The 27,630-nt window shown below is 38.9% G+C and overlaps 1 protein-coding gene across 3 annotated transcripts in view; it reads right to left on the bottom strand.

The window, feature by feature from the left end:
• The window catches only part of LOC126203261 (alanine--tRNA ligase, mitochondrial), a 101,919-nt gene extending 74,628 nt beyond the window's left edge, over window positions 1-27,291 (bottom strand). The window contains exons 1-6 of one of the 3 annotated variants that reach the window (XM_049937517.1): window positions 26,808-27,291; window positions 19,472-19,645; window positions 19,242-19,387; window positions 12,338-12,532; window positions 6,375-6,519; window positions 6,124-6,260 (exon numbers count right to left, since the gene is read on the bottom strand). In XM_049937517.1, the coding sequence (XP_049793474.1) occupies window positions 6,124-6,260; window positions 6,375-6,519; window positions 12,338-12,532; window positions 19,242-19,387; window positions 19,472-19,645; window positions 26,808-26,975 (965 nt within the window). In that variant the 5' untranslated portion in view covers window positions 26,976-27,291. The remainder of the gene's footprint in view (window positions 1-6,123; window positions 6,261-6,374; window positions 6,520-12,337; window positions 12,533-19,241; window positions 19,388-19,471; window positions 19,646-26,807) is intronic. The other 2 variants (XM_049937515.1, XM_049937516.1) reach the window with 2 other exon arrangements.
• Between the last annotated feature and the right edge of the window lie 339 nt (window positions 27,292-27,630).

The raw sequence follows: 27,630 nt of genomic DNA, 5'->3' as shown, positions 1-27,630 counted from the left end.
TCTAAGAATTGAGACTATTAATGTTATATCCTTAGAAAAGGAGTCAAGAATCCATTAAATAATAAGAGAGGAACATAACAATGATGGGACTAAGCGAGATACGAAGGAAAGGATATAAGATATGGCACATACGAAATAAGAAATGGTGTCGCAATAACAGTAGCTAAAGAACTGATGGACAATATTATGAGAAGGAAAGTTACTACACACCATATAGCGGAGATGCTGAGTCGCAGATAGGCACAACAAAAAGATTTTCACACCAACACCAACAATGGACACACATAAGCGCGCACATACACACTTACGCAAACGCAACTCACAGACACATCCTGGATTTTCCATTGTTTGAATTGATGAACAAAGCACTTAAGGTGGAAAATGTCTGTAACAGAATAATTAAACTCAAGATGATAATGGAAGGAATAATAGGATGATTCACAATGAATGGGACAAAATGAAAATATTCCTCTGATTACAGTAATGACCTCAGTTCAGAAATACAAATATAGACTGAAAGGTTAACTCCCACTGTTGCTATGGACATTCACAGACATTCAATGTGGGCTCCATTTGTGACACAGCAGACGTCTATCCAGTACTGCTTTTCTGACGTAGCCCGAAGAATGGAGTTAATAGTGCTAACTGTTTGGTACCTTACTGCTGTGAGTCCCGCAGAAATAGGGTGACTATGTGGTGTCGCTTTACCAAACTGCATAAAAAACTATCTTTTAACAACTGTTATTGATTATTTTGTGTTTTCTGCAACACAATACACCTTTTCTATCAGGGATCTCACAGCATTGAATGACAATGGTGACTTTCCATTGTTTCATTGTTGCCAACCTAAACTGTGAGAGTTAACCTTTCAGTCTACATGTGTATTTCTGAAATAAAGTAGTTACTGTAGCCACAGAAATACTTTCCTTTTGTCCCATTCATTTTGAATCGCACTGTATTCTTTCTACAACTCAGGATTATGCTCCTCAAACAGGATGCAAAACAGATGAACAGGATGAGTTTGTCACTAAACTGTAGGGTACTGTAACATACATAAAGACTGTGATTATAAAAGCCCTTAATGCTACAGCTGGGAATAATAGAAGCGGATATTAAACAGCCATAGAAAGCCACAGAATACCACAGAAATGAGGAAGGGGACGCATTACAACGAACATTTCTGAGAAATAAGTGCACAATTGGTATAGGATACAAGAAGAAAAAAGATAGTCACACGTTTAACAGATATAGTTGGAATTTGAAACAGAAATCGATAACAGACTATATAATGATAACTGAAGAAACCAGAAGATGCCTCACAGAAGTGAAAGTGACTTTCTTATATCCATCTCCTATACAAAATGGGATGATGATTGGTCAGTATGTTCTCTTTTAATAGATTTTATGTTTGCTCCCCACAGCCTTTCTATCATTAGCAATGATATCATGAAAAGCATCTATTGCTACTCACTTTATAAAGAAGACACCGAGTCACAGACAAGCACAACAAAAAGACTGTTGTACATGTAAGTTTTCTTCAGAAATAGAAAACACACACATTCACACAACTCACACACATATGACCACCGTCTCTGGCTGCTACAGCTATTATTAGTCCATTTTTAAGTTAGGTCATTAATCCACCAAACTGAAAAGTAATCATAATTTTTCCAGAGACTTGTATGATCATGCAAGGCAATACTGACTCTATGACTTAGAAGATTAAGGAAAGGTAAACCTAGGTTTATATCATTTGTAGACTGAGAGAAAAAAACTTTTCATAGACACTACAAGTTGCAGACAGGCACGATTAAAAGACACTCACACAGAGAGAGAGAGAGAGAGAGAGAGAGAGAGATACGCACTCACAAGCTAGCCAGCTAGCTCACCTCACACACACACACACACACACACACACACACACACGCCATCTCCAGCATCTCGGGCCAGAATGCAACGTCATGTGGGATGCAAGCAGCAATCTGGAAGGGCTGGGGAAGGGGACGAGGAAGGGATAGTAGTGTATAGGTGGGGAGAAAGACGAACGCTGTCTGGTGGAGTGTGCAGGGACTAGACTGTTAACAGACGCAGCATCAGGAGGTTGTGGGACAGGGTGGTGGGGAAAAAAGGAACAAAAAATCAGAGGACGAGGAAAGAAAGGAGGATACATTGGCAGAGGGCTGCAAATAAACAGGGTAAGACAAGAATGTGGAGAAGATGATAGGACAGAAGGGATCGAAACTGTTGAGTGAAGGATGTGGGGACAGCAACTGTTACTGTAGGTTGAAGCCGGGATAATTACAGGAGCGGAGGTAGCTCCCATCTGCGCAATTCACAAAAGCTGGTGGTGGAGGGAAGGTTCCAGTGAATTTCATGTGGACAGAGATGCGGATGGAGCCATCAAAGAGGAGGTGGTCAACATCTGGGAAGGTGACACGATGAGTTGAGGAGGACTACATGAAGGGGATGGGAGAGAAGGTGTTGAGGTTGTCAAGGAAGAAAGACAGGGTGTCTTGGCCCTGGGTCCAGATCATGAAGATATGATCAATGAACTTGAACCAGACTAGAGGTTTGGTGTTTTGAGAGGCTGGGTAGGTCTCCTCTAGATGGCCCATAAAAAGATTGGTATAGAAGGGTGCCATGCAGGTGCGCATGGCTGTGCCGCAGATTTGTTTATGTACCTTTCCTTCAAATGAGAAGTAGTTGCAGGTTAGGATAAAGTTAGTAAGGTGTACGAAGAATGAGGTAATGGGTATGGAGTCTGAAGGACATTGGGAGAGGTAGTGTTCAATGGTGGTAAAATCACGGGCACAAGGGATCGAGGGATGTTGGTGTATGGGGAGGTGGCGTCAGCAATGACAAGCAAGGATCCAGAAGGTAAAGGGGTGGGGATGGCGCAGACTCGGTGGAGGAAGTGGTTGGTGTCTCTGACGTGGGAGGTGAGATTACAGGCAACTGATTGGAGGTATTGGTCAACGAGTGCCAAAATTATTTCAGTGGGGCACAATAACCAGCCCCAATGGGGCATCCAGGATTGCTTGTTTGTGGACATAGGGGAGCATGTAGAAGGTAGGTGTGCGGGATATCATTGGAGTGAGGAGGGAAATGGATTCAGAGGAGATGTTCTGGAAAGGACCTAAGGCTTGAAGTAGGGATTGGAGTTTGTGTTGCACTTTTGGGATGGGATCACTCTGGGAAACTTTATATATGGAGGAGTCAGACAATTGGCAGAGGCCTTCTGGCAGGTAGTCACTGTGATTCATGACAACAGTGGTGGAACCTTTGTCTGCAGGTAGGATGATTAGGTCAGGACTCGTTTTGAGGTTGTGTATTATTGTTCTTTCTTCTACTGAGAGGTTGGTGTTCTGAGGAAGGGACCTGGGGAAGAATGGTGAGGCTAAGTTGGAGGTGAGGACTTCCTGAAAGATGACTATCAGGTGATTAGGTGGGAGGGGTGGGAAGATTACGGTTGGATGGTGGCACAAACTGGAAGAGGCAGGGTTCGGCACTGTAATTAGGATGGTATTGATTGGATGGATTGGTGGCAAAGAAGTGCTTCCATTGCAGAGATTGCAGAGAAGGAGAGTAAGTCTTTGACAAGTCCAGCATGATTGCAGGGTGTACATGTGGACAAGGAAAAAAATTCCTGGATTTTTACTTGATTTCCCGGTTAAAAATATGCTATTTCCCAGGTGAAAACCCAATTTTCCTGTGTTGACAGTATATTTTCCCTCGGAACTGTAAAACTTATCAATCCTTTGAATGGTTATGGTTTTATACACGGCCGTAGAATTTCCTGGCACTTTGGAAAATGAAACTCAGGAAAAAAATACATCTGGAAAGATCACTGAGGTGCAGAAACATGTACACTGCATATTTTCATATTAAGAAAGTATAAATTCGAATTTCACCAAACACTGCATGTTACTTTCAGAAGCATTGAAATCGAGATTGCAATGCGATTTTGTAAGCCAGTTATAGCTCATGTCAAGTGATCTCACCAGCCAATGACAGTGGATATTCAGAGCGTAGGACACGTGTTGTAGTCAGCCAATAGCAACATCACTGTTAAGTAGCACGAACACACAAACAGGAAAAGTTAATGGTTTAAATTCAAATACAAAGTGTTGTTACAGGAAAAGCAAAGCTTTCACATATGATATTGGTTTCTATGGTTAATACGCTAACCTTTCACATATAATGCCAATATTTTTTGTGCATATTAGACTTTTAAGATATATCACACACAAACATGACAGTAAAATTTTTAATAATGACATAAATGTCTGATCTTCTGGGCTTGAAATTCTTCTAAATGGCTTGTCATCAAAGAATGGATTTTTAAATAAGAGTCAAACACTCTGTGATTTAAGAAATCAATTGTAGATTCTCACCCATTGTTCAACTTGCGTAAAAGGAAGTTTACTTTGAAATTAATGCTTTTCCAACCACCATTTGCAATATTTCCCCGTAACCTGTTAGAGATGGCTCATTTCAGCTGTTGCCAGAAAGTGCCAGATAACACGCGCCAATGCGCTTGCACAGCTAGAATAAGGGAGGGAGGGAGGGAACACAGCCACATATCTGACATTATTTCCTCCTTTATGTAACTTCACAATCCTGCCAAGGTTCTTCAGTTTTTGCCTTTATTTGTATTTTATTTTGTTATTTATAAGTTAATAAATTTAAGAAGTCATGGCTGGAAAATAGTGACACAAACTGTTTACCATAAGCATGGAAAAACTGGTAGAAACAGATCTCAAGGAAGATTAGTTTGGGTTTCAGACAAATATAGGAACATGTGGGGCAATACTGCACCTACAAGTCAGAGGATACAGTAAAGAAAGCACAAACCTAATTTTAAAGCATTTGAAGATTTAGAAAAAGCTTTTGGCAATAATGACTGGAACATACTCTTTGAAGAAATGAAGGTAGCAGGGGAAAAATTCAGGGATCAGAAAGTTGTATAAATCGCACAAAAACTGGACTGCAGTTACAAGAGTTGAATGACATAAAAGGGCAGCAGTGTCAAGAAGGGAGTGAGACTGGATTGTAATCTGTCCCTGATGTCATTCAGTCTCTCCACTGAGCAAGCATCAAAAGAAGTCTGAGAAATATATGAGAAGAGAATAAAAGTTCAGGGACAATAAGTAAAAACTTTCATGTTTACCAATAACTGTAATTCTGTCAGAGATAGCAAAATACTAGGAAGAACAGTTAAAATGAATGTGCAGTATCTTGAAAAGAACTTATGAGATGAACATCAACAAAAGTAAAACTATGGTGGCAGAATGTAGCTGAATTAAATCAGACAATTTTGAGGAATTAAATTAGTAAATCAGACACTAACAGTAGCAAGCCAGTTTTCCTATTTGAACAGTGTAACAACTTACGATGGTCAAAGTAGAAAAGTATATAAAATTCAGATTGGAAACGGCAAGAAAATCACGACTGAAAAAGGAAAATTGTTAACATCTAATATTTAATAGTTAACAAGTCTTTTTTGACAGTATTTATCTGCATGGAAGTGAAATGTGGACATACAGCAGTTCACACAGGAATAAAGCAGAAGTTTTTGAAATGTAGTGTTACAGAAGATGCATCAAGAATGCTGAAGACCTGATGAGTAGATCAAGTAATTAATAAAAAGGTACTGAACTTAATTAGGGAAAAAAGAAATTTATAGTACAATGTGATTAAAAGAAATGATTGGTTAATAGGGCACAAACTGAGACAGCATGGAATCATCATGCCGATAAAACAGATAGAAGTGTGAGGCATAAAAATTGTAGAGAGGGACCAACAGATGAATACCGTAAACAGGTTCAAACTGATGTAGGCTGTAGTAGATATTCTGAGATGAAGAAGCTTGCTCAGGACAGGCTAGCATGGAGAGATGCATCAAACCAGTCACTGGACTGACAACCACCACCACCAACAACAACAACAACAACAACAATAATAAACAAACAGCGGCAGCAGGAGCAGCAGCAACAATAACATCAACGACATTTATAGAAAGAATTACTTTACCTGAATGACAACATGAAAAATCCTTACTTTTGTTATTCAATAATAAATGTGGAATACATCAAATCAAGTATTATCTACATTATGCCTTACTTGTGATGAGGAAACACACCATCTGCAATGGCAACTGTCGCCATACGACAGTGATCAGCAATGATACGATATGCAGTATCAATACCAGAAATGTCATCTACACCGAACAAACCACGGTATGCAGGTGCTCCAGTTATCTGCAAAGACACACTGTCTTGAAAACCAATAGAGTCTGTCTCAGATTACAGTCATTTGGTATCTAGGAAAATAAAATTTATTTACATAAAACTATGGTTTCAGACTTTTTTTACCTTCTGGATAGCAGAAAATAGAGGCAGAAATATATCAGTATCATAGTTTGAACTTTTATTCTGAAGTACTGCAACAAGCCGTTCAAAACCCATACCAGTGTCCACATGGTGTGTAGGTAACTTTTCTAATGTACCATCTGATTTCCTGCAGAAGAAAGGTTACTGAAATAATTTCAATGTAAAATTTTCTGTCACATCATAATCAAATTATTATCTGAGGTTGTAAATGTGCAATTTTTTTTTAGGGTTTCATACCTCAACACAGGTAAAACTGGTACCCTTACAGCAGCGCTTCCCAACCTTTTCAGCTGGCGGACCCCTTCTACAGTCGAAAATACATGGCGGACCCCTAGTCAGTCAAGAGCATAGTAACTTGAAATTTCAGAGCGAAACCCATGGGAACTGAACTGAAAGCTTCTTAATGCAAGTGCCACGTTTCCAATGAAACCCCCCCCCCCCCAAAAGTATCAATAGTCTTTGGAGCTTCTTGTGATTGTTCTTCCTTTGGTCATCCTCCCTCCTCATTCATTTCAACTGGAAACTTCCCTTGTTGCGAAGACGATGGAGAAACCGCACCCTTCTTCAATGATCCCGACTTCAGCCACGGATCCATGTTAGAAGTAATAAACTGGTCAAAAATCGACTTATGAAATAGGTAGTGCACTGACAAAGCAAGTTTAACATTTAACGATGCCTGGGGCCGCATACGTGCCAGCGAGCGCTATGATTGGTCGACAAAGCTCGCTCCGCGCATGCGTAAAAGGTTTTAGCGCATCTAGCGTCGTGAGCTGGGGCACAAACGACCCCCATATTGTTGCGAAACAGTCTATCAGAGAAGCCGCATTCTCTGGCACTAAACTGTGTAAGCATTCTCACTTAGGAACCGCAAAAGCTGCTGGGGAATACGACCTGAAGTAAAAGTACACATTTTTCACACGAAAAAAAGTGATGAATTTGATTTTCACATCTTTATTCAATAATTTTACTCATTATTTTACACAATTTTTGAAAGGTGGCCGCGGACCCCCTAGAAAGAGCCGGCGGACCCCTAAGGGGTCCGTGGACCACAAGTTGGGAAGCCCTGCCTTACAGGATCACTTTATTGCCTGTTCATATCTGTCTGTCTATCCATCCGACTGTTCAAAATCATCTTTCTCAGGAACAGAGAGACATATCAAATTCAAATGTATGTCACATATTAAGATCTACAATCCCCTGATGATGTAAAAAAACTGAAGCTTCTTAGTCAATGCAATCAAAAGATGTGGCGATTTATTCCACACATTTCGATATTCTCAAATACGTTCATCAAAACCTAAAGGATACTTACCATTGGTGTAAGAATCATGAAACCTGGCAAGAAGGTTTCGCAGTATAAGTGGAGGGAAAAATCAAAAAATTGTTAATCTGTAATTATATTAAATGGAAAAATATTTCTTTTGTCATTTGTTATACTGTGCAAAAACTCTCACCTTGTGTCATGCAAATTAAAGAAATCATAATCATCTCAAAGAATACTGACAGCAGCAACTTTAGTTTTCAAAGCATGTCATATAGAGCCATTATTATATAGTACTGTGAGAGCAAAAATCTATAATGGTACAAAATTTTCTAGAAACAAATTTTCTATTTTTTATGAGAAAGAGTAAAGTTGTTAATTGATAGGGACCAGACAGAAGTACCTCTTAATAGGCTATTTTCCTCTGTTAAAAAAAATATGGTTCATATTGTTGTGATCTGGGTGTTTATAACATTCAAATCGCATTAACAGCCAATATTCTCATAAAATATACCTTATTTTTATGTAATTACAGATTAAAAATCGTTAAATTTCAAGATACGGTCACATGATCAAAAATGCTCTGTTATTGGCTGAAGCTTTGGTGATGTCACAGATTAGGAGTAAGACTAAGCTGTACGTGTGTTAAGGAGTGCTAGCCTAAGTTACTAGGATTTTACATACTTTTTCTGCAAATAGTTTAGCTATTTAGTGATGGAAAACACATTTACAACTTTTAAGTAACAATAGAAAGGAATTTTGTGAATGCTGACAATGGAAAGCTTACAAAAATTGATGCATTTATGCTCCATTCATTTAGAGTGGCAATATGTGCAACAAAAGACATTGTTTTCCAGGAATTGTGGAACTTTTGCAAGTGGGTCTGTATCTTATACCTAGATCGTCAATTATCAGTCATGAAATATGACACAGGGCACAATACAGTTGTTCTTGTGGCAAAGCTTAGGGCTGACCTCCAGTATACAAGGTATACAGCAGAGATACCCCCAAGCAGCAAGCACTCTGTGGCCAAAGTTGCCACAAGTTTCCCTGATTTCCAGACAAGTTTTAGCATTTTTCCCTGACAAATTCTGAGATCTAAAAAATATGCAAGGTCTTCTGTATTTTTCCCCCATGTGAGCAAGAATTTTAAGTACTAATATCAACATATTTTGTAATGAACTCTTTTTCGATGGAGAAAACATGCCAAATGGTATGTGTGTTTCATTAAGACCACTGTTGTTTTATTTCAATCAAATGAAACACATTTGGTGACAAAAACTAACCTTTCCCTGGAGTCACAATACAGGTTTAAAATACCTTCACAGTTTTCAGAAATAACCTCAGAAAAAAGTAGGTCTCTTGAAAGAAGTGTATAAGGCAGGGAAGAGCTGCAGAAATCAACACCACAGATGAATGCCATTAAAATATTGGTTCTACCAAGTTCATTATTGTCGATTATTACCCACTGTGTTATGTCTCTTATTTACAGATATTGTGTGATTTTTCTTTCGAGAAGTATACGAGTACATAGCGTACAAACTATCAGCAACTGCCAAAATTTTCTTCTTCTTGTCGTCCATACTTTCTAAAACTCATATAAACTACAATGAAGAGGCACAGAAACTGGTACATCTGCCAAATATCGTGTAGGGCCACCACGAGCACGAAGAAGTGTCACAGTGCAACACGACTCAACTAATGTCTGAAGTAGTGCTGGAGGGAACTGACACCATGAATCCTGCAGAGCTATCCAGAAATCCATACGAGCATGAGGGGCTGGAGATTTCTGACCAGCACGTTGCAAAGCATCCCAGATATGCTCAATACTGTTCACGTCTCGGGAGTTTGGTGGCCAGTGGAAGTGTTGAAACTCAGAAGAGTGTTCCTGGAGCAACTCTGTAGCAATTCTGGACGTGTGGGGTATTGCATTGTCCTGCTAGAATTGCCCAAGTCCATCGTAACGCACAATGGACCCAAGTGGATGAGGATGATCAGACAGGATGCTTACATACATGTCATCTATCAGAGTCGTATCTAGACTGAGGGTCCAATATCACTCCAACAGCACAAACCTCACACCATTACAGAGCCTCCACCATCTTGAACAGCAGTCCCCCGCTGACATGCAGAGTCCATGGATTCATGAGATTGTCATTGTCAGAGTCGTATCTGGGGCATATTAGGGATCCCATATCACTCCAACTGCACACTCCCCACACTATTGCAGAGCCTCCATCAGCTCGAACAGTGTTCTGCATACATGCAGGATCCACGAACTCATGAGATTGTCTCCATACCCGTACATGTCCATCTGCTCGATATAATTTCACATGAGACTTGTCTGACCAGGCAACAAGTTTCCAGTCATCAACAGTTCAATGTCGATGCTGACGGGCCTAGGCAAGGCGTAAAGCTTCTTTGTGTTGTACATGAGTGGGCCTTCGGTTCTGAAAGCCCATACCAATGACGGTTTGTTGAATTGTTCGCACGCCGACACTTGTTGATGGCCCAGCAATGAAATCTGCAGCAACCTGCAGAAGGGCTGCACTTCTGCCGCATTGAACGATTCTCTTCAGTCGTCATTGGTCCCATTCTTGCAGGATCTTTTTCCATCCTCAGTGAAGTCGGAGATTTGATGTTTTACCAGATTCCTGATATTCACGGTACACCCATGAAATGTTTGTACGGGAAAGTCCCCACTTCATCGCTAACTCGGAGATGCTGTGTCCCATCACTCATGCACAGACTATAACACCACATTCAAATTCACTTACATCTTGATAACCTGCCACAGTAGCAACAGTAACCGATCTAACAACTGTGCCAGACATTTATTGTCTTACATAGGCATTGCTGACTGCAGCACTGTATTCTGCCAGTTTACATAACTCTGTATTTCAATACACATCCCTATACCAGTTTCTTCAACCTCTGAAAATCAGATCCAAGCAAATCACTCCTCACGCCTACCTGCCTCTCGTCAGCAGCTGCTAGGCTAGCGGCAAGCAGTGACAGCACTGACTACAAGCTGAGGGGAGTGGTAGGAAGGGGAGAAGCAGTAGGAATGAGGGAGTAGGGAAGTGGTGCACATAATCAGCTGTGCCCAGCCAGTGACAATGCATGACATCTCAGTAACAAACCATTTCATCTACTGAGACTTTTTTTTTTTTTTTTGTCCCTCTGATTTCCCTGACACTTTTGAAAATCCCTGATTTCCAGAACTGGTGGTGCAATGGATAGCATACGTGACTACGGACGAGAAGAAAACAGACACGAATCTTGGAGGGATCGTAAATTTTACACAAAATATGAAAATAGCATTAGTGAAAACTCATTGTAGCAGTTCTTTCTATGGATGTAACTTCACATTATTCTTAGTCGAGAAATGGACAACTGAGGATAAATGCATCTACTCTGCTTACAAACAATTACCTTTTCTGGAAAGCACTGCCAATAGTGAAGATATCACCATATTCCCACAGTACAACGAAGTATAGAACAATGAGGACAGATAAAAAGCATCTACAACATGCAGGCAACACAAATGTGAGGACTGTGCTGTTAGTGTGTGTAAACTAACATCATGTCTGAAGCAGACTTTAACTTCATTTTATGTAAGATGGATCTTAGTTGGGGGGGAAAAAAAAAAAACATTGTTTCTGATAAAGTAAAAAGTGTGTGGTCACACCAACTAGAAAATATCTTTTTGAATGTGACGTGTGAACAGCTATTGCAAATGTAAGCACAATATAACACCAAGAAAAACACAATAATAGTCTGTTTGTAATCGGTGTGGTGAAGTTTTGTAACTGCGATTTGGTTTTCGTGTGAAAGGCCTGTTGATCTGTTCTGTAAATAAGTGAGAATACTGTTGTAGGCTAGATTTGAACCAGCAACCTATGGATATCATCATTTTAGATTCAACAATCCACCACTTTACCAACTGAGCTACCAATGGTGTGTAAGGAAGCAGCTATAATGATAATTTTTACTCAGAGTTTAATTTCGTCGACTAACACTATCCTTCTTTGTAACAGTGGGAAAGCATATCTCGGGGGTAAATTAATGTTAATTCCAAAGTTTAATACATTTTTAATTAAGTAAGTGAACTTTGGCATTGAAGTGGTGGTAATTTGCCGGCACAGTGCAACCAATTCTTACACACCTCCTCATTCTCTTAAACATTCAAAAACAATTTTTAATAGTTTTTATGGGTGTATTTGTACAACGTGGTACTACACATCATTTGCAATACATTTTCCAAAATGTAAACTCCAAAACAAGACATCACTGTGTATTAGCTTTATGATACTAGTAGTAGCAAGCTTGCCAGTGACATCTCAGGCATCACAAGACTCGTATGGAGTGTTTTAGTGGGCTTTCAAATTATTTGAATTTCACTTCCATTTTTATAAAAGAATATTGAAATTCAAGAGGGGAAAAAAGTGTGTTATGAGCATAAAATGAGATAGTTAATGGTTTAAGAAGATTTCCAGAAACCAGCCAAACACCCCATTTCACATAAATGCGAGTATCTCAATATCTGCATTAAACATAGCAAAATAAATAGAAAAAGGTCTACTTAGGATCAATTTTTAATGCCACTTTTGAATTCTGTCAGGAACAAAACTGAGTTTCCTTATAATTACCTTGCAGAAGACAGTGATAAAGCTCATCTCACCTATTGTATTGTATAAACACCAAATTCCATAACTCTGTCACATCAGAAAAGCCTTTATTAACACGGTTTTGCACGTCTTTTCTGCCATTTACATGATCAATATGAATCTCAGTGCATGGACCACATGGTCCAACTGAGCCCATCTCCCAAAAATTATCTGTTGTCCCAAATGGTAAAATTCGATTTGCAGGTATTCTGAAACAATAAAGGACATTTGCATTACATATAAACATATACTATCAAGAGCATATGGCCTTAACATAAATGTCACTCACCAAAAAAACTGACAATGAAGTTTCAAAATTATTACCATCTGATCTACATATTACTATAACAGTAAAGCTATGTAGGGTTTAAAATGAACTTGTAACTAAACTAAATTTCTTGAAAACAAGATGCAAAATGTTGGAGATTCATTGATAAAACTTCACATGTGACCCAGAGAAGTTTGTTGGAACCCTTTTTGTTCGTGTGGTATGTTAATGAATACATTATCATGACAGTGATCTTACATATGGTATAATGTAAATTTATGACTAAACTGGGCATTTCTTCATAAAGAGGATGTAGCATGTTATTTCAGATGGAGAGTCACTGATAGATGTACATATAGCTTCAGGCGTCTCCTAGAAAGAAGTTTGTTGGCACCCTTGTACATGGCAGACAACATTAACAGTAATCTCAGACTTTCTGCAGATGGGATACTACCTGAAAAAAGCTACAAAACATCCCATCAGAATTTGATACGATTTCAAAGCCATACAAAGATTGGCAATTTGGTGGAATGCAAAACTATGCACCTCACAAACCACAGGGTAGTAATACCTTATGACAAAACATCAATGAGCCAAAATTGGAATCAACCAACTCAAACAAATACAAAGGATGGAACAATTTTTATGGATATGAAATGGAACGATCACATAGGCTCAATAGGCTGTTACTCAGGTAGATGGGTGTGTGTGGACTGCACACAATCCAAGCCAGGTAATGACAGCTGTAGGAAACCCAGAAGTATCAGTGTAAGATCAAAAGAAATGCCTCCCACAGGTGAAAGCATTAAAATCCTAATGGTCAACTGCTGACACATTCGCAACAAAGTGCCAGAGTTTGAAGTACTCATGAAAAGCAGTGAAGTTCACATAATACTATATACAGAAAGCTGGTTGAAACCTGAAATTGATAGCAGTGATATTTTCGGAGAAAATCTAAGTAAGTATAGAAGGGATAGGCAACGGGGAAATGGAGGTGGTAGATTTGTCGCAGTAGACCAAATACTCAAATCCACCGAGATACAGAAACTGATGCCGCATGTGAGACTGACTGGGCAAGACTCAGTATCAAGGGCAAGCAAAAAATTATAATAGGGCTCTTTCACTGACCGCCAGATTCTCATCCTGATGTAAATGAAAACTTTAGAGAAAACCGTAGTTTGCTTGTACGTTAGTTCCCTAATGATACGTTGACATTGGAGGACACTTCAATCATCCAACAACCAACTGGCATAATCATAGTTTTGTTTCTGACAGGTGTGATAAGACGACCTGTGAAACATGATTAAACGCCTTCTTTGAAGACTACTAGAACAGATAGTTCAGAACCCCACCCATGATTGGATCCTTCTATCGCCCACAAGACTCGCCTCCTGATGTAACCAAAAACTGTAGAGAAAACTTCAGTTCACTTGTAAGTTCCTCAATCATAATGTAACACTGGTGGAGTTTTTAATCATCCAACAATTAATTGGGAAAATTACAATTTTGTTAGTGGTGGTTGTGATAAGACATTCTTCGAAACAGTAAATGCCTTCTCTAAAAATTACCTAGAATAGAAGGTTAGGTACCTCACTCATGATGGAAACACACTGGATCTAATGGCAAGATGCAGACCTTATCTATTTGAGGATGTCCACATCAAAATTGGTATCTGTGGCCATGACATGGCTGTGGCAACAATGATTACCAAAGTACAAAAGACAACTAAACTAAGCAGAAGATATGTATGTTGATTAAACTAGATAAAAAGTGAGTAGCGTCATCTCAGTGAGGAACTTGAAACTTTCACCATAGGGCAGGAGCATGTAGAGGAACTTGGGCTCAAGTTTAAAAGAACAGTTAACCATGCACTGGATAGATATGTACCATGTAGAACGGTCCATAATGGGAGGGAACCTCCATGGTATACAGCATTGTAAAGAACCTTCTAAAGAAACAGAAATTACTGCATAATAGGTGTAAAACAAAGCGTAGGGCATAGATAGAAAGATGCTGAGTGAAACGTGTTTGGATGTCAAGAGAGCAATAGACGATGCCTTCAATGACCACTGCAGCGGAATATTGTCAAACGATCTTGAACAGAAGTCAATGAAATTCTGACCATATGTAAAGGCTGTTGGTGGCACCAAAGTTAGGATCCAGCCCCTAGCGAGTGGGACAGGAACTGAAAATGAGTGTAACAAATTTCAATTTGAAAGGCTTAACTCCATTTTCAAAGTTTCCTTTACAAAGGCAATCGAGGAGAACTGCCCCAATTTAATGCTTGTACCAATGAAAAGATAAATGAAATAATTAAACAATGGAAAATCCAGGCTGAAATGTACCAATATTGTGAAAAGGAAAGTTGCTACTACCAATACAGCAAAAATGCTGAGTTGCAGATAGGCACAACAAAAAGACTGTCACAAATATAGCTTTAGCCCAGTGGGGCCTTTGTCAAAATTAGACAAAACACACACACACACACACACACACACACACACACACACACACACGAGACTGCTGTCTCAGGCAACTGAGGCCACACTGCAGTGCATTGAAACACTGCAAAAAAAGGGGAGGGAAATTATTAAAAACAATACAAAAAGAATGTAGAGTAGCATGTTACCTTAATTAGGAGTATAAGGATAAAAAAATCTCAAGTTAACCAGTGGACTCCCCTATTCATGGAAGTGTGACAATAACTTCACCAGGTATTGCAATGTTCTCATAATTACATAAACTGAATCAGTTAGTACATCAATCAATATATGCACTGTAGAGGGATTGTTGGTAAAACTTGTAGTACCAATATGCAGTACTACCACAAGAAGCAAAAGAATTGTTCTCCTCTACTATATACACTGTGTCCCATTTATCTTGACCACCACAAAACTTATCCAGAAGCAAAGCAAAAAATGTCATTTAAGTAGCACCCTGTATGTGTTAATTGGTGATCTACTTCCTCTTCTCCTCAAGACCTGCTCAAGAATGTAAACATGATGCTATTACAAAAGTAACACAAAACTAACTTCGACTCTCCTGTACTTGCGCACAGTACTGGTAGCCCTGGCATTTAACGCGCCCACTTGCTGGAGCTGTAAACGAGTAAACAAATGAAAACGCAAGCAAAATGCACATGGGTCATTCAGCCAACTGTCTTCAGCTGATGGTTTGTGTGAGAATAATGTACATCAACAAGAAGAAGATAGAAATCATTATACATTGTTTAAAAGTCGTATGGTACAGTACTACATGTATTTATTCTAAATAAGAAAACATTAGAGCAATTATTGTTCTGCTAACGTATATTCTCCATAGATGAATAACAGTTCCACCTTGTCTTTGTTGGTGAACACTGTACGCATAAATCTTCAACTGAAGACCCTTGACTGAATGACTAATTTATATTTTGCTTGTGTTGACTTGACTTGTAAAAAGTTGAAATATCTATGTAGTATTAGCAAAGACCCACAGACATGACCATTTTGATGAATACTATAAGCTTACAAAAAGACTTACAGTAAGATTGGTCCCCCCTCCCCCTGTGAAAACATTATTGCTCAGTTATCAAATGAAATCAGGAGAAGATAATAAATGAAGAAGCAGGAAAATCATCAAATAATAAGTTTAAAGTAAATAGTAGAGTAATATGAGGTCCTGTTAACAGTACTTTCAACAAATATTTGACTGGCGTATGCCAGAGGTTTACACGAAATAACGTGACCTTCTGCAAGCTCAGCAGCTGCTTAAAAGTAAGCAAGACTCCACCATTAACTTGTGTTATTTTTAGCCTACAACACAAGAGACAGTAAAAGTAATAAAAGAAATATAATAATAAAAACTCCACTGGCATAAATGGGTGTTCAAATAAAATTTTAAAGTTAACAACAAATGAAATTGCCAAACCACTCTGCCATTTAGTTAATTCATGTCTGACAGAAGGTAGTTTTCTAGCTAGCACAAACATAGCCAGAGTTTTACATGTGTACAAAAACTGGAGATCCAATGTGCTCTGCCAACTACAGACCAGTTAGCCTACTCCAAACCTCCAAAAAAGTTTTCAAAAAAATAATACACATTCCATTCATTTCATATTTTGAAAGAAATAGCATACAAAGACAAATGTGTAACAGCCTTTTTGTTGTGCCCGTCTGCAACTCAACATATCACCTTTACAGTGAGTAGCAATCTATCCTTTTCCTGATATTGGTAAGTAAGCTGTTTAGTATTTCAAAAGCAATTGCCACAGCTGTTAATACATTTATTCCACTACGAAATAAGATGGTCAGTGCCTTCATGAAAAAATGTTTACAGCTGCCAATGAATGAATAAGTAAATAAATAAACTCCAGCAAGTGGTTAACTTATACTACTCCAAGTAGTGTGTAAGTACAACAGAACCAAAGTAAATTTTGTATCATGTTTTTAATAATGATGTGCCAATTTTAGTCTAGTACAAAATGGGGTACACTACTCGAGCACAAAGGTGTTTAATGCACTGCCATTGGATTTAAGAAATCTTACCAATGTAATGCCGTAATTTAAGAATAAACTCGAGGATTATCTTCTGCAAAACTCATTTTATTCTGTTGATGAATTCTTTAATGTAAACATTTCTACACTGTAATATATCTAAAAAGAAAGAAAGATGATGAGACTTACCAAACAAAAGCGCTGGCAGGTCGATAGACACACAAACAAACAAACACAAATATACACACAAAATTCAAGCTTTCGCAACAAACTGTTGCCTCATCAGGAAAGAGGGAAGGAGAGGGAAAGACGAAAGGATGTGGGTTTTAAGGGAGAGGGTAAGGAGTCATTCCAATCCCGGGAGCGGAAAGACTTACCTTAGGTATACACTCGCACACACACACATATCCATCCATGGTGGATGGATATGTGTGTGTGTGCGAGTGTATACCTAAGGTAAGTCTTTCCGCTCCCGGGATTGGAATGACTCCTTACCCTCTCCCTTAAAACCCACATCCTTTCGTCTTTCCCTCTCCTTCCCTCTTTCCTGATGAGGCAACAGTTTGTTGCGAAAGCTTGAATTTTGTGTGTATATTTGTGTTTGTTTGTTTGTGTGTCTATCGACCTGCCAGCGCTTTTGTTTGGTAAGTCTCATCATCTTTCTTTCTTTTTAGATATATTTTTTCCACGTGGAATGTTTCCCTCTGTTATATTCATTTCTACACTGTAACTTAGATGTGAACATTGTACTTGTAATATTTGCTACTACGACTTTGTCACAGAATACAATAACCTGTCAGCATGTACTTTTGTTCAGGCTAAAGTTGTACTTCAACTCAAGCAAATTTATATCTTGTGATGTGGAATTGTAGTTTAATTGTTTTACACCTCTTTTCACTGTAGGAAATGGCTAAGCTCATAATTATTAGCATATTTTGTACCTATACACATATTACAATTTGTATCTATTAGCATCTATAAGTACTGTCCTCTTGTGTAATTATGACTCTTTCCATACTCCCCCAATTCTCTCTAATACTGGACCAATGGAACACAAATAAATAAATAATGTGGATTCATTTCCAAGTGATGAGTACTCAGAGATGATCTGAGTAAGATAGCTGCAAAACAACCAAATTTATTTTTTACTTATAGCAAACTGTTGTAACACATGGTATACAACTCTGTTTCAGCAACAACTGCTAAGGGGGTCTGGATTAGGATATGAACTCACAGTATCTGCAATCATAGTCACCACACCTACAGCCACACAAGTGTGCCCCATTAACAATACCTTAGGCCCCAAGTATAAAAGATAGAACAACACTGCAGGTATTCCTAATGAAATAGTGTTTGTACTCCAACAAGTTGAGATTTAGAGTCACTTCCAACAATTGAAAAATTGGCATATGGAGAGATGTAGTTAACTCCATATTTGTGCATGAAATATTATATTACAGTGGTGGACAGGTGTGGGCAAAAATCAGGACAGGCAGGCACAAAATCATTCTTCAATGGCTCAAAAGGCACGACATTGAGTTCCTCAACCTTCTGCACTATTATTATCAGTTTTTTTCTTTTCTTATTTTTTCCACTGATGACAACACCCGCTTCCATATACCTCACACCACACTGCCGGTGACATGTTACAAGGTGACGATGCAATTAAAACTCTGGGACTAGTAAGTGCACTATGGCTGAATACTATTGCACATATGACTTAAAAGGCATAACATGTTTCGTGTGGTTCCTTCTGTGATTGTTCTAAGCACGAAGAGTGCTGCTCTTATTGAATCGCACATTGTTCACAACTTATCTATATCATCAATGGATCCAGTCCATTGGAATGCTGATTTTTTGTAGTATACCGGTATTGCACATTATCTGAAAGTATACACTCCTATGAACATCAGGATGAATCAAAAGTTTAACTTTACGTAATGTGCTAGATGTTTGGACCTGTGTACAAAATCGTACAGAGTACAGTCGTTCACAAAACATTTAATACTGGGCTTATTTTCAGGAATATAAGATGAAATTTTTAGACAAGAAAATCTGCCTTAAGCAGCAAGGTTGTTTTGTTGCTCAGAAGCAAACAGGGTCCAAAAAATGTTTGCCCAGATATATTACACACAGCTAACTTAAAAACTATGTATTCTACATATTGAGCCATACCCCAATTTCCTCCATATTTCATAAGTTTCTGTATCAGCACTCAGCCCCAATTCCTCACTTCCACCGAAGTAAGTAACATACAACTGGTCACGACTTATGCCATAAGGGCCAGTCAGAAGCTTCCACGCTAATTCGCATGCTGTTTCCTGGGATACAGAAGGAGTTACAATTAATTAAACTGCAGCATACAAATAATGTTATAATTACAATATTTTACACGTAAGAGGTACCTTGAAATAATCACCAAATGACCAGTTTCCAAGCATTTCAAAAAAAGTATGATGATGTCCATCAGCACCAACTGCATGCAAATCATTGTGTTTTCCACCAACACGTATACACTTTTGACTATTAGCTGCCCTTAAGCAAGGAGGTGCAATCTGGCCCAAGAATATTCCTTTGAACTATAAAGGAAAGAGGAACATGAATATTGCATTGTGATGTTCATTTGATGAATGGGGTAGAAAAAAGTGTTACTAGTAAATGCAATTAGGTTTGGGAGCTCAAGGAATGTTCTGTTTAGTTGGACAATGAACCATATCTTACACTTCAACAGTAGATTTAGATGTTTATGAATAATTTAAGCTCGCTGCTACAGTAGGTAAATGAATTGCTCCCACATACATTCATATTTGTCCAAAGTAAGTCAGAGAGAGAGAACAAAATTTTTAGACTCATACAATGAATAATGTATCACTTAAATTATGACAATGTGGTGAAGTGTGGAAATATGCACTGTTGAAATTCAATCATGGTTTCTTACTGTAGTGACAGGAGTTACACGAACCATTTAAAAGGATGAAATTGAAGAAACCAGCCACACACGATTATTAACATTTTGTTTTTAAATACAGTATCATTGTGGGTTTGCAATGCTATTTTCCTGCACTATGACTGTTGTCTAAAATAGTGACCAGAGTTGGTATACGGTACACATTTATCTTAAGAATTTTCCACACTGAGGTTTGACAGAAATGGGCTGTATTCAGACCCAGAATGAGATCAGGTTGTTGCAGTACAGTTTGTTGGTTCAAATGGCTCTGAGCACTATGGGACTTAACTTCTTTGGTCATCAGTCCCCTAGGACTTAGAACTACTTAAACCTAACTAACCTAAGGACATCACACACATCCATGCCTGAGGCAGGATTCGAACCTGCGACCATTGCGGTCACGCGGTTCCAGACTGAAGCGCCTAGAACCGCACGCCCACAACGGCCGCCTACAGTTTGTTGGAATTAACATATCTAAGACTATTTATGTTTAACTGCATTAATGAAGTGTATGCTACTGGTCATCAGCTTAGACTCATGATGAAAAGATTTCATGGAATGTGACACCATATATGGACAGTGTATTTGAGTTTTGGTGTACTATTTTGAGGATTTTGGAGTAAGCATGTTGCTTGAGATCCACCCTGTTGTGGTAAATATCGATAACAAAAGAGCCTGTTATTTATAAAAGGTCACTGCATGTATTGGTTGTGCAATGGATCCAATAGTGAAGTTTTTACAGTCACCACTGATGAAGGAGATGCATGGCATTCTGAGCATAACAACTTTTCTTCAGAAGTATGTGTTGGTGGAATGTACTAAAACTGAAGAAAGTGGAAAGCCCTATGCAAATGGCTGCAGCATAGCAGTGATAATTTCATCAAATTCTGTTGAGATGACAGGTTATGACAACTGATTCGACAGGGAATCTAGTCCAATAAATCTCAGTAGGCGATTTCTGATACCATTCATTTCACCTCTTATTTTTGTTATCGTTCACCTGTGTTCATTAGTGCCCCGGAAACGGGTGTCAGTGACTGTTCTGTTAGTGACTGATTGGGAGAGAGGGGGTAAGAAGTATTACATTCTTAAACATTTTTCTGTTTGTTATGGTTCATATCTAGGAGCGGATGTTTTGGAGACAGTAGGAGGGATAGCTATTTTGTTTGGTTGTATTCATTTTTTGTGTAGTTTGACTCTTATAACGGATGGTGTTTCAATTTTTGCTTTTTGTTTTTCACTAATCTAGATGTTTCAAAAAGATAACCAAGTCAAGTGAACTGATGTCAGCAGAAGTCTGTGGGCTCTTAACGACTTTTTCAATACAAGAAATATATGACTAATTTCAAGGATAGCTACTTGAAATTTCAGTATTGCTATTTCGTAAGACAAAAATCCGATATAAAAGACGTTCTAAAACATGTTCTTAAACTTACAAAGACACTGAACCATGGAAATGACAGTTGTGGAGAATTCTGTAGCTGGAAATTTAGGATACACTGTCCTCCCCCCGTGAACCATGGACCTTGCCGTTGGTGGGGAGGCTTGCGTGCCTCAGCGATACAAATAGCCGTACTGTAGGTGCAACCACAACGGAGGGGTATCTGTTGAGAGGCCAGACAAACGTGTGGTTCCTGAATAGGGGCAGCAGCCTTTTCAGTAGTTGCATGGGCAACAGTCTGGATGATTGACTGATCTGGCCTTGTAACACTAACCAAAACGGCCATGCTGTGCTGGTACCGCGAACGGCTGAAAGCAAGGGGAAACTACAGCCGTAATTTTTCCCGAGGGCATGCAGCTTTACTGTATGGTTAAATGATGATGGCGTCCTCTTGGGTAAAATATTCCAGAGGTAAAATAGTCCCCCATTCGGATCTCCGGGCGGGGACTACTCAAGAAGACGTCGTTATTGTGAGAAAGAAAACTGGCGTTCTACGGATCGGAGCGTGGAATGTCAGATCCCTTAATCGGGCAGGTAGGTTAGAAAATTTAAAAAGGGAAATGGATAGGTTAAAGTTAGATATAGTGGGAATTAGTGAAGTTCAGTGGCAGGAGGAACAAGACTTTTGGTCAGGCGAATACAGGATCATAAATACAAAATCAAATAGGGGTAATGCAGGAGTAGCTTTAATAATGAATAGGAAAATAGGAGTGCGGGTAAGCTACTACAAACAGCATAGTGAACACATTATTGTGGCCAAGATAGACACGAAGCCCATGCCTACTACATTAGTACAAGTTTATATGCCAACTAGCTCTGCAGATGAAGAAATTGAAGAAATGTATGATGAAATCAAAGAAATTATTCAGATAGCGAAGGGAGACAAAAATTTAATAGTGATGGGTGACTGGAATTCGGTAGTAGGGAAAGGGAGGGAAGAAAACGTAGTAGGTGAATATGGATTGGGGCTAAGAAATGAAAGAGGAAGCCGCTTGGTAGAATTTTGCACAGAGCACAACTTAATCATAGCTAACACTTGGTTCAAGAATCATGAAAGAAGGTTGTATACATGGAAGAACCCTGGAGATAGTGACAGGTTTCAGATAGATTATATAATGGTAAGGCAGAGATTTAGGAACCAGGTTTTAAATTGTAAGACATTTCCAGGGGCAGATGTGGACTCTGACCACAATCTATTGGTTATGAACTGTAGATTAAAACTGAAGAAACTACAAAAATGTGGGAATTTAAGGAGGTGGGACCTGGATAAACTGAAAGAACCAGAGGTTGTAGAGAGTTTCAGGGAGAGCATAAGGGAACAATTGACAGGAATGGGGGAAAGAAATACAGTAGAAGAAGAATGGGTAGCTTTGAGGGATGAAGTAGTGAAGGCAGCAGAGGATCAAGTAGGTAAAAAGACAAGGGCTAGTAGAAATCCTTGGGTAACAGAAGAAATATTGAATTTAATTGATGAAAGGAGAAAATATAAAAATGCAGTAAATGAAGCAGGCAAAAAGGAATACAAACGTCTCAAAAATGAGATTGACAGGAAGTGCAAAATGGCTAAGCAGGGATGGCTAGAGGACAAATGTAAGGATGTAGAGGCTTATCTCACTAGGGGTAAGATAGATACTGCCTACAGGAAAATTAAAGAGACCTTTGGAGAAAAGAGAACCACTTGTACGAATATCAAAAGCTCAGATGGAAACCCTGTTCTAAGCAAAGAAGGGAACGCAGAAAGGTGGAAGGAGTATATAGAGGGTCTATACAAGGGCGATGTACTTGAGGACAATATTATGGAAATGGAAGAGGATGTAGATGAAGATGAAATGGGAGATACGATACTGCGTGAAGAGTTTGACAGAGCAATGAAAGACATGAGTCGAAACAAGGCCCCGGGAGTAGACAACATTCCATTGGAACTACTGACGGCCTTGGGAGAGCCAGTCCTGACAAAACTCTACCATCTGGTGAGCAAGATGTATGAGACAGGCGAAATACCCTCAGACTTCAAGAAGAATATAATAATTCCAATCCCAAAGAAAGCAGGTTTAGACAGATGTGAAAATTACCGAACTATCAGTTTAATAAGTCACGGCTGCAAAATACTAACGCGAATTCTTTACAGACGAATGGAAAAACTAGTAGAAGCCGACCTCGGGGAAGATCAGTTTGGATTCCGTAGAAATATTGGAACACGTGAGGCAATACTGACCCTACGGCTTATCTTAGAAGCTAGATTAAGGAAAGGCAAACCTACATTTCTAGCATTTGTAGACTTAGAGAAAGCGTTTGACAATGTTGACTGGAATACTCTCTTTCAAATTCTGAAGGTGGCAGGGGTAAAATATAGGTAGCGAAAGGCATGAAAGGGAAGCAATGGTTGGGAAGGGAGTGAGACAGGGTTGTAGCCTATCCCCAATGTTATTTAATCTTTATATTGAGCAAGCAGTGAAAGAAACTAAAGAAAAATTCGGAGTAGGTATTAAAATCCATGGAGAAGTAATAAAAACTTTGAGGTTTGCCGATGACATTGTAATTCTGTCAGAGACAGCAAAGGACTTGGAAGAGCAGTTGAACGGAATGGATAGTGTCTTGAAAGGAGGATATCAGATGAACATCAACAGAAGCAAAACGAGAATAATGGAATGTAGTCGAATTAATTTGGGTGATGCTGAGGGAATTAGATTAGGAAATGAGACACTTAAAGTAGTAAAGGAGTTTTGCTATTTGGGGAGCAAAATAACTGACAATGGTCGAAGTAGAGAGGATATAAAATGTAGACTGGCAATGGCAAGGAATGCGTTTCTGAAGAAGAGAAATTTGTTAACATCAAATATAGATTTAAGTGTCAGGAATTCGTTTCTGAAAGTATTTGTATGGAGTGTAGCCATGTATGAGAGTGAAACATGGACGATTAATAGTTTGGACAGGAAGAGAATAGAAGCTTTCGAAATGTGGTGCTACAGAAGAATGCTGAAGATTAGATGGGTAGATCACATAACTAATGAGGAGGTACTGAATAGGATTGGGGAGAAGAGAAGTTTGTGGCACAACTTGACTAGAAGAAGGGATTGGTTGGTAGGACATGTCCTGAGGCATCAAGGGATCACCAAATTAGTATTGGAGGGGAGCGTGGAGGGTAAAAATCGTAGAGGGAGACCAAGAGATGAATACACTAAGCAGATTCAAAAGGATGTAGGTTGCAGTAGGTACTGGGAGACGAAGAAACTTGCACAGGACAGAGTAGCATGGAGAGCGGCATCAAACCAGTCTCAGGACTGACGACCACAACAACAACAACAGTTGGGTTGGATTGTTTGGGGAAGGAGACCAGACAGCGAGGTCATCAATCTCATCAGATTAGGGAAGGACGGGGAAGAAAGTCGGCCGTGCCCTTTGAAAGGAACTATCCCAGCATTTGCCTGGAGCGATTTAGGGAAATCACAGAAAACCTAAATCAGAATGGCCGGATGTGGGATTGAACCATCATCCTCCCAAAAGCGAGTCTAGTGTCTAACCACTATGCCACCTCGCTCAGTTTTGTAACAGTTAACCGAATGGCACTGGTAATGTAATGGGTAACAGAACAAAATGAAATCTTGAGTTATATGAAAAAAGCTGTCCATAATACATGAAGTATTTATTGGAAGCAAGCTATGGCAAATGAAGTCACTACAATAATATGAGACATGGAAATTAATTTGCTATCAAAATGAGTAAGAGACATACTATCCAAGTAAGTATTTTGTGTAAGGATTAATCCTGATGGGAACGCTGAAAGAAGACTTTTCATTAAGGGGTTTAATCAACACTGTGGTGTATACTCTTTCAGTCCAGTAGTTAAGGTAAGCACAATGTGTTCAATATTAAGTGTTTCTGCAACTGAGAAGATGCATCCGATATAAGCTGATGTGTCTGATGTTTTCTTGTGTGGAAAGTATAAAGTAATCTATATACAACAACCAGAAGGTTAAGATGATGGCACCTGGAGAATTTGCAAAATTAGGTGAATTTGCATGGACATAGGGAAGCACCAAGATGGTGGAATACACGTTTTGGAACATCTCTATCACCAACAGGTTTCAGGGCAATTGATATGGATCCATACCTAGATTTTAAGGAAGAAAGCGACACAGAACCATTGATCATTTTTTAGGCAGATAGTACATTGGTTATGGTAAGTGATCACCGAGCTGGCTGAGAGTTCAATGAAGAGCTGAAAACAGAATTCAAGATCATCATGTAACCTGTGTCATATTTCCTCGGATTTGAGACTTAACACTTTGATGCTTGAGCAGTCAAGATAAATCCACAAGCTTATGCAAGCAATGTTCTAGAGAGTTTGAATTCTCATGAATCTGTTTCAACACCTATTGAAACCAGAAAAAACAAAATAATAACATCCCTATGGAACAGTAGTTGGAGATCAATGTGCCTGATGCTTGGAACGAGAACCAATTTCACTCCCAGTGTGTTTCCCAACTCTAGCACTTGACTTAATATGAATGGAAAATGTAGCAAGACTACAACGAATCCCATGTTGCTGTTATATGTGAGCTGGATATAATCTGTCATCTAGATCTGGGCAGTAGTATACTAGATAGCTACATTCATGTGAACTTTGGAGAACGTGCAACAAAACTGGTCGCTCAATATCTATAAAAGCATGTGAAGCTATATCCTGGCTCACCCAAAAGCAGTTAATGATGCCATATCTTCAACTGATGAGTTTGTAACTGCAACTGAAGTGCCTAACAAAATAATTTATCTACCTAGACTGTCTAGATGAATGAGAAATCTGACAAATTCCAGTCCTCAAGGTTGATAATATAGCAATAGTGAGAGTTACACAGAATCCTGAATTCCAACAGCGCACAAAACATAATGTGATTTTTTTTTATTTATTTATTTGTTCGAGGAAAAAATAATAGACATTCAGCATATTTCAACTGAAGCTCAGCTAGCAGCTATACTGACGAAGCACCTGACAACACCACGACACATCTTCAAGTATGGTCTTCAACTGTTTTAAAACAATGAATGATAAACTTCAGTGCAAAATAATCTGCAAGTACAACTTACTCTGAAAAAAATAATTTATTCAAAATACAAGTTAAAAAATATATAATTTTAAAATTACCACATCGTCCAGGTATAGCACAAGAAACTAGCAAAATGATTATTTCATTTTCTTGACATGCAAAGTGTTCCAGTTGCAAGAAAAGAAGCTGTTTAATAAAGTCACAGAAATAGTGCATTTAATTGTATTCAGTCGTAGGATAAGGATGCTAAGTCATGACAAGGGCAACAAAAAGAACAATTATAGGAAGAGCAGAGTAAACTACGCTACCTGATTCATCCCTGCGTTCACAAATGGAACGGTTGGATCACAAAAAGGTACAACAGGACTAGACCTTATGTGCTTATGATTATGACCCCTGACAAAGTAGTTCATAAACGTTTCTCTCGCAGTCTTGCAGCTGGGCAAGCTGCTGTAATAGCGACTGTGTGAAATCATTGCACGAAATGTCTGGGAAAACTTTCAAGTAGACTCGGGAGATAGACTATCAAAATTATTTCGAACACTTTGCGTCTTTAGTGATATTATCCGGAATCCCTCATCTTGAATGTGAGGCATCAGCATTCTCTGTGCAATAGTTTACTACTGTTAACATCTAAGATCATTTCTTCTGCAAATCCATTACAAAACTACATCTGCCGCCTAAGTGCGCCTACATGCCTTTCTACTTCTCTAGATCCCTACGAACAACTTTTAAAGCATCACGAAGAATCAAACAATAATACACCAAAGTACTTCACTACCAACAAAACCAGCGATCATTGAGCAACGCCAACAGCGGGAAACGAGACAAAACACGTTACTGCATCCACAAGCAGTTGTCACACGTACAGAAACATTCCTCGCGCATCCACAAGCTCATGCATGCTTCTCCAAGCATCAGTTTCTTTATACCACAGGATGTCGAACTCAGGCGACGACGTGGTGACTGGCAGCCTTCTGCCTCTATTTTAGGGAAAGCAGAAGAGGAAACATGATATGTGGAGTAAAGAGTGGTTAAAAAAAACGAAAATAGTATTTGCCATACTAAATGAGGTGTAACCTCATGACTGGGTTGATTATCTAAGGATAAATGAAGAAACGTATTTGAATC

Source organism: Schistocerca nitens, chromosome 9, assembly GCF_023898315.1.
Source record: "Schistocerca nitens isolate TAMUIC-IGC-003100 chromosome 9, iqSchNite1.1, whole genome shotgun sequence".
NCBI classification, from domain to species: Eukaryota; Metazoa; Arthropoda; class Insecta; order Orthoptera; family Acrididae; genus Schistocerca; species Schistocerca nitens.
This window is presented reverse-complemented; position numbering and strand designations above follow the sequence as displayed.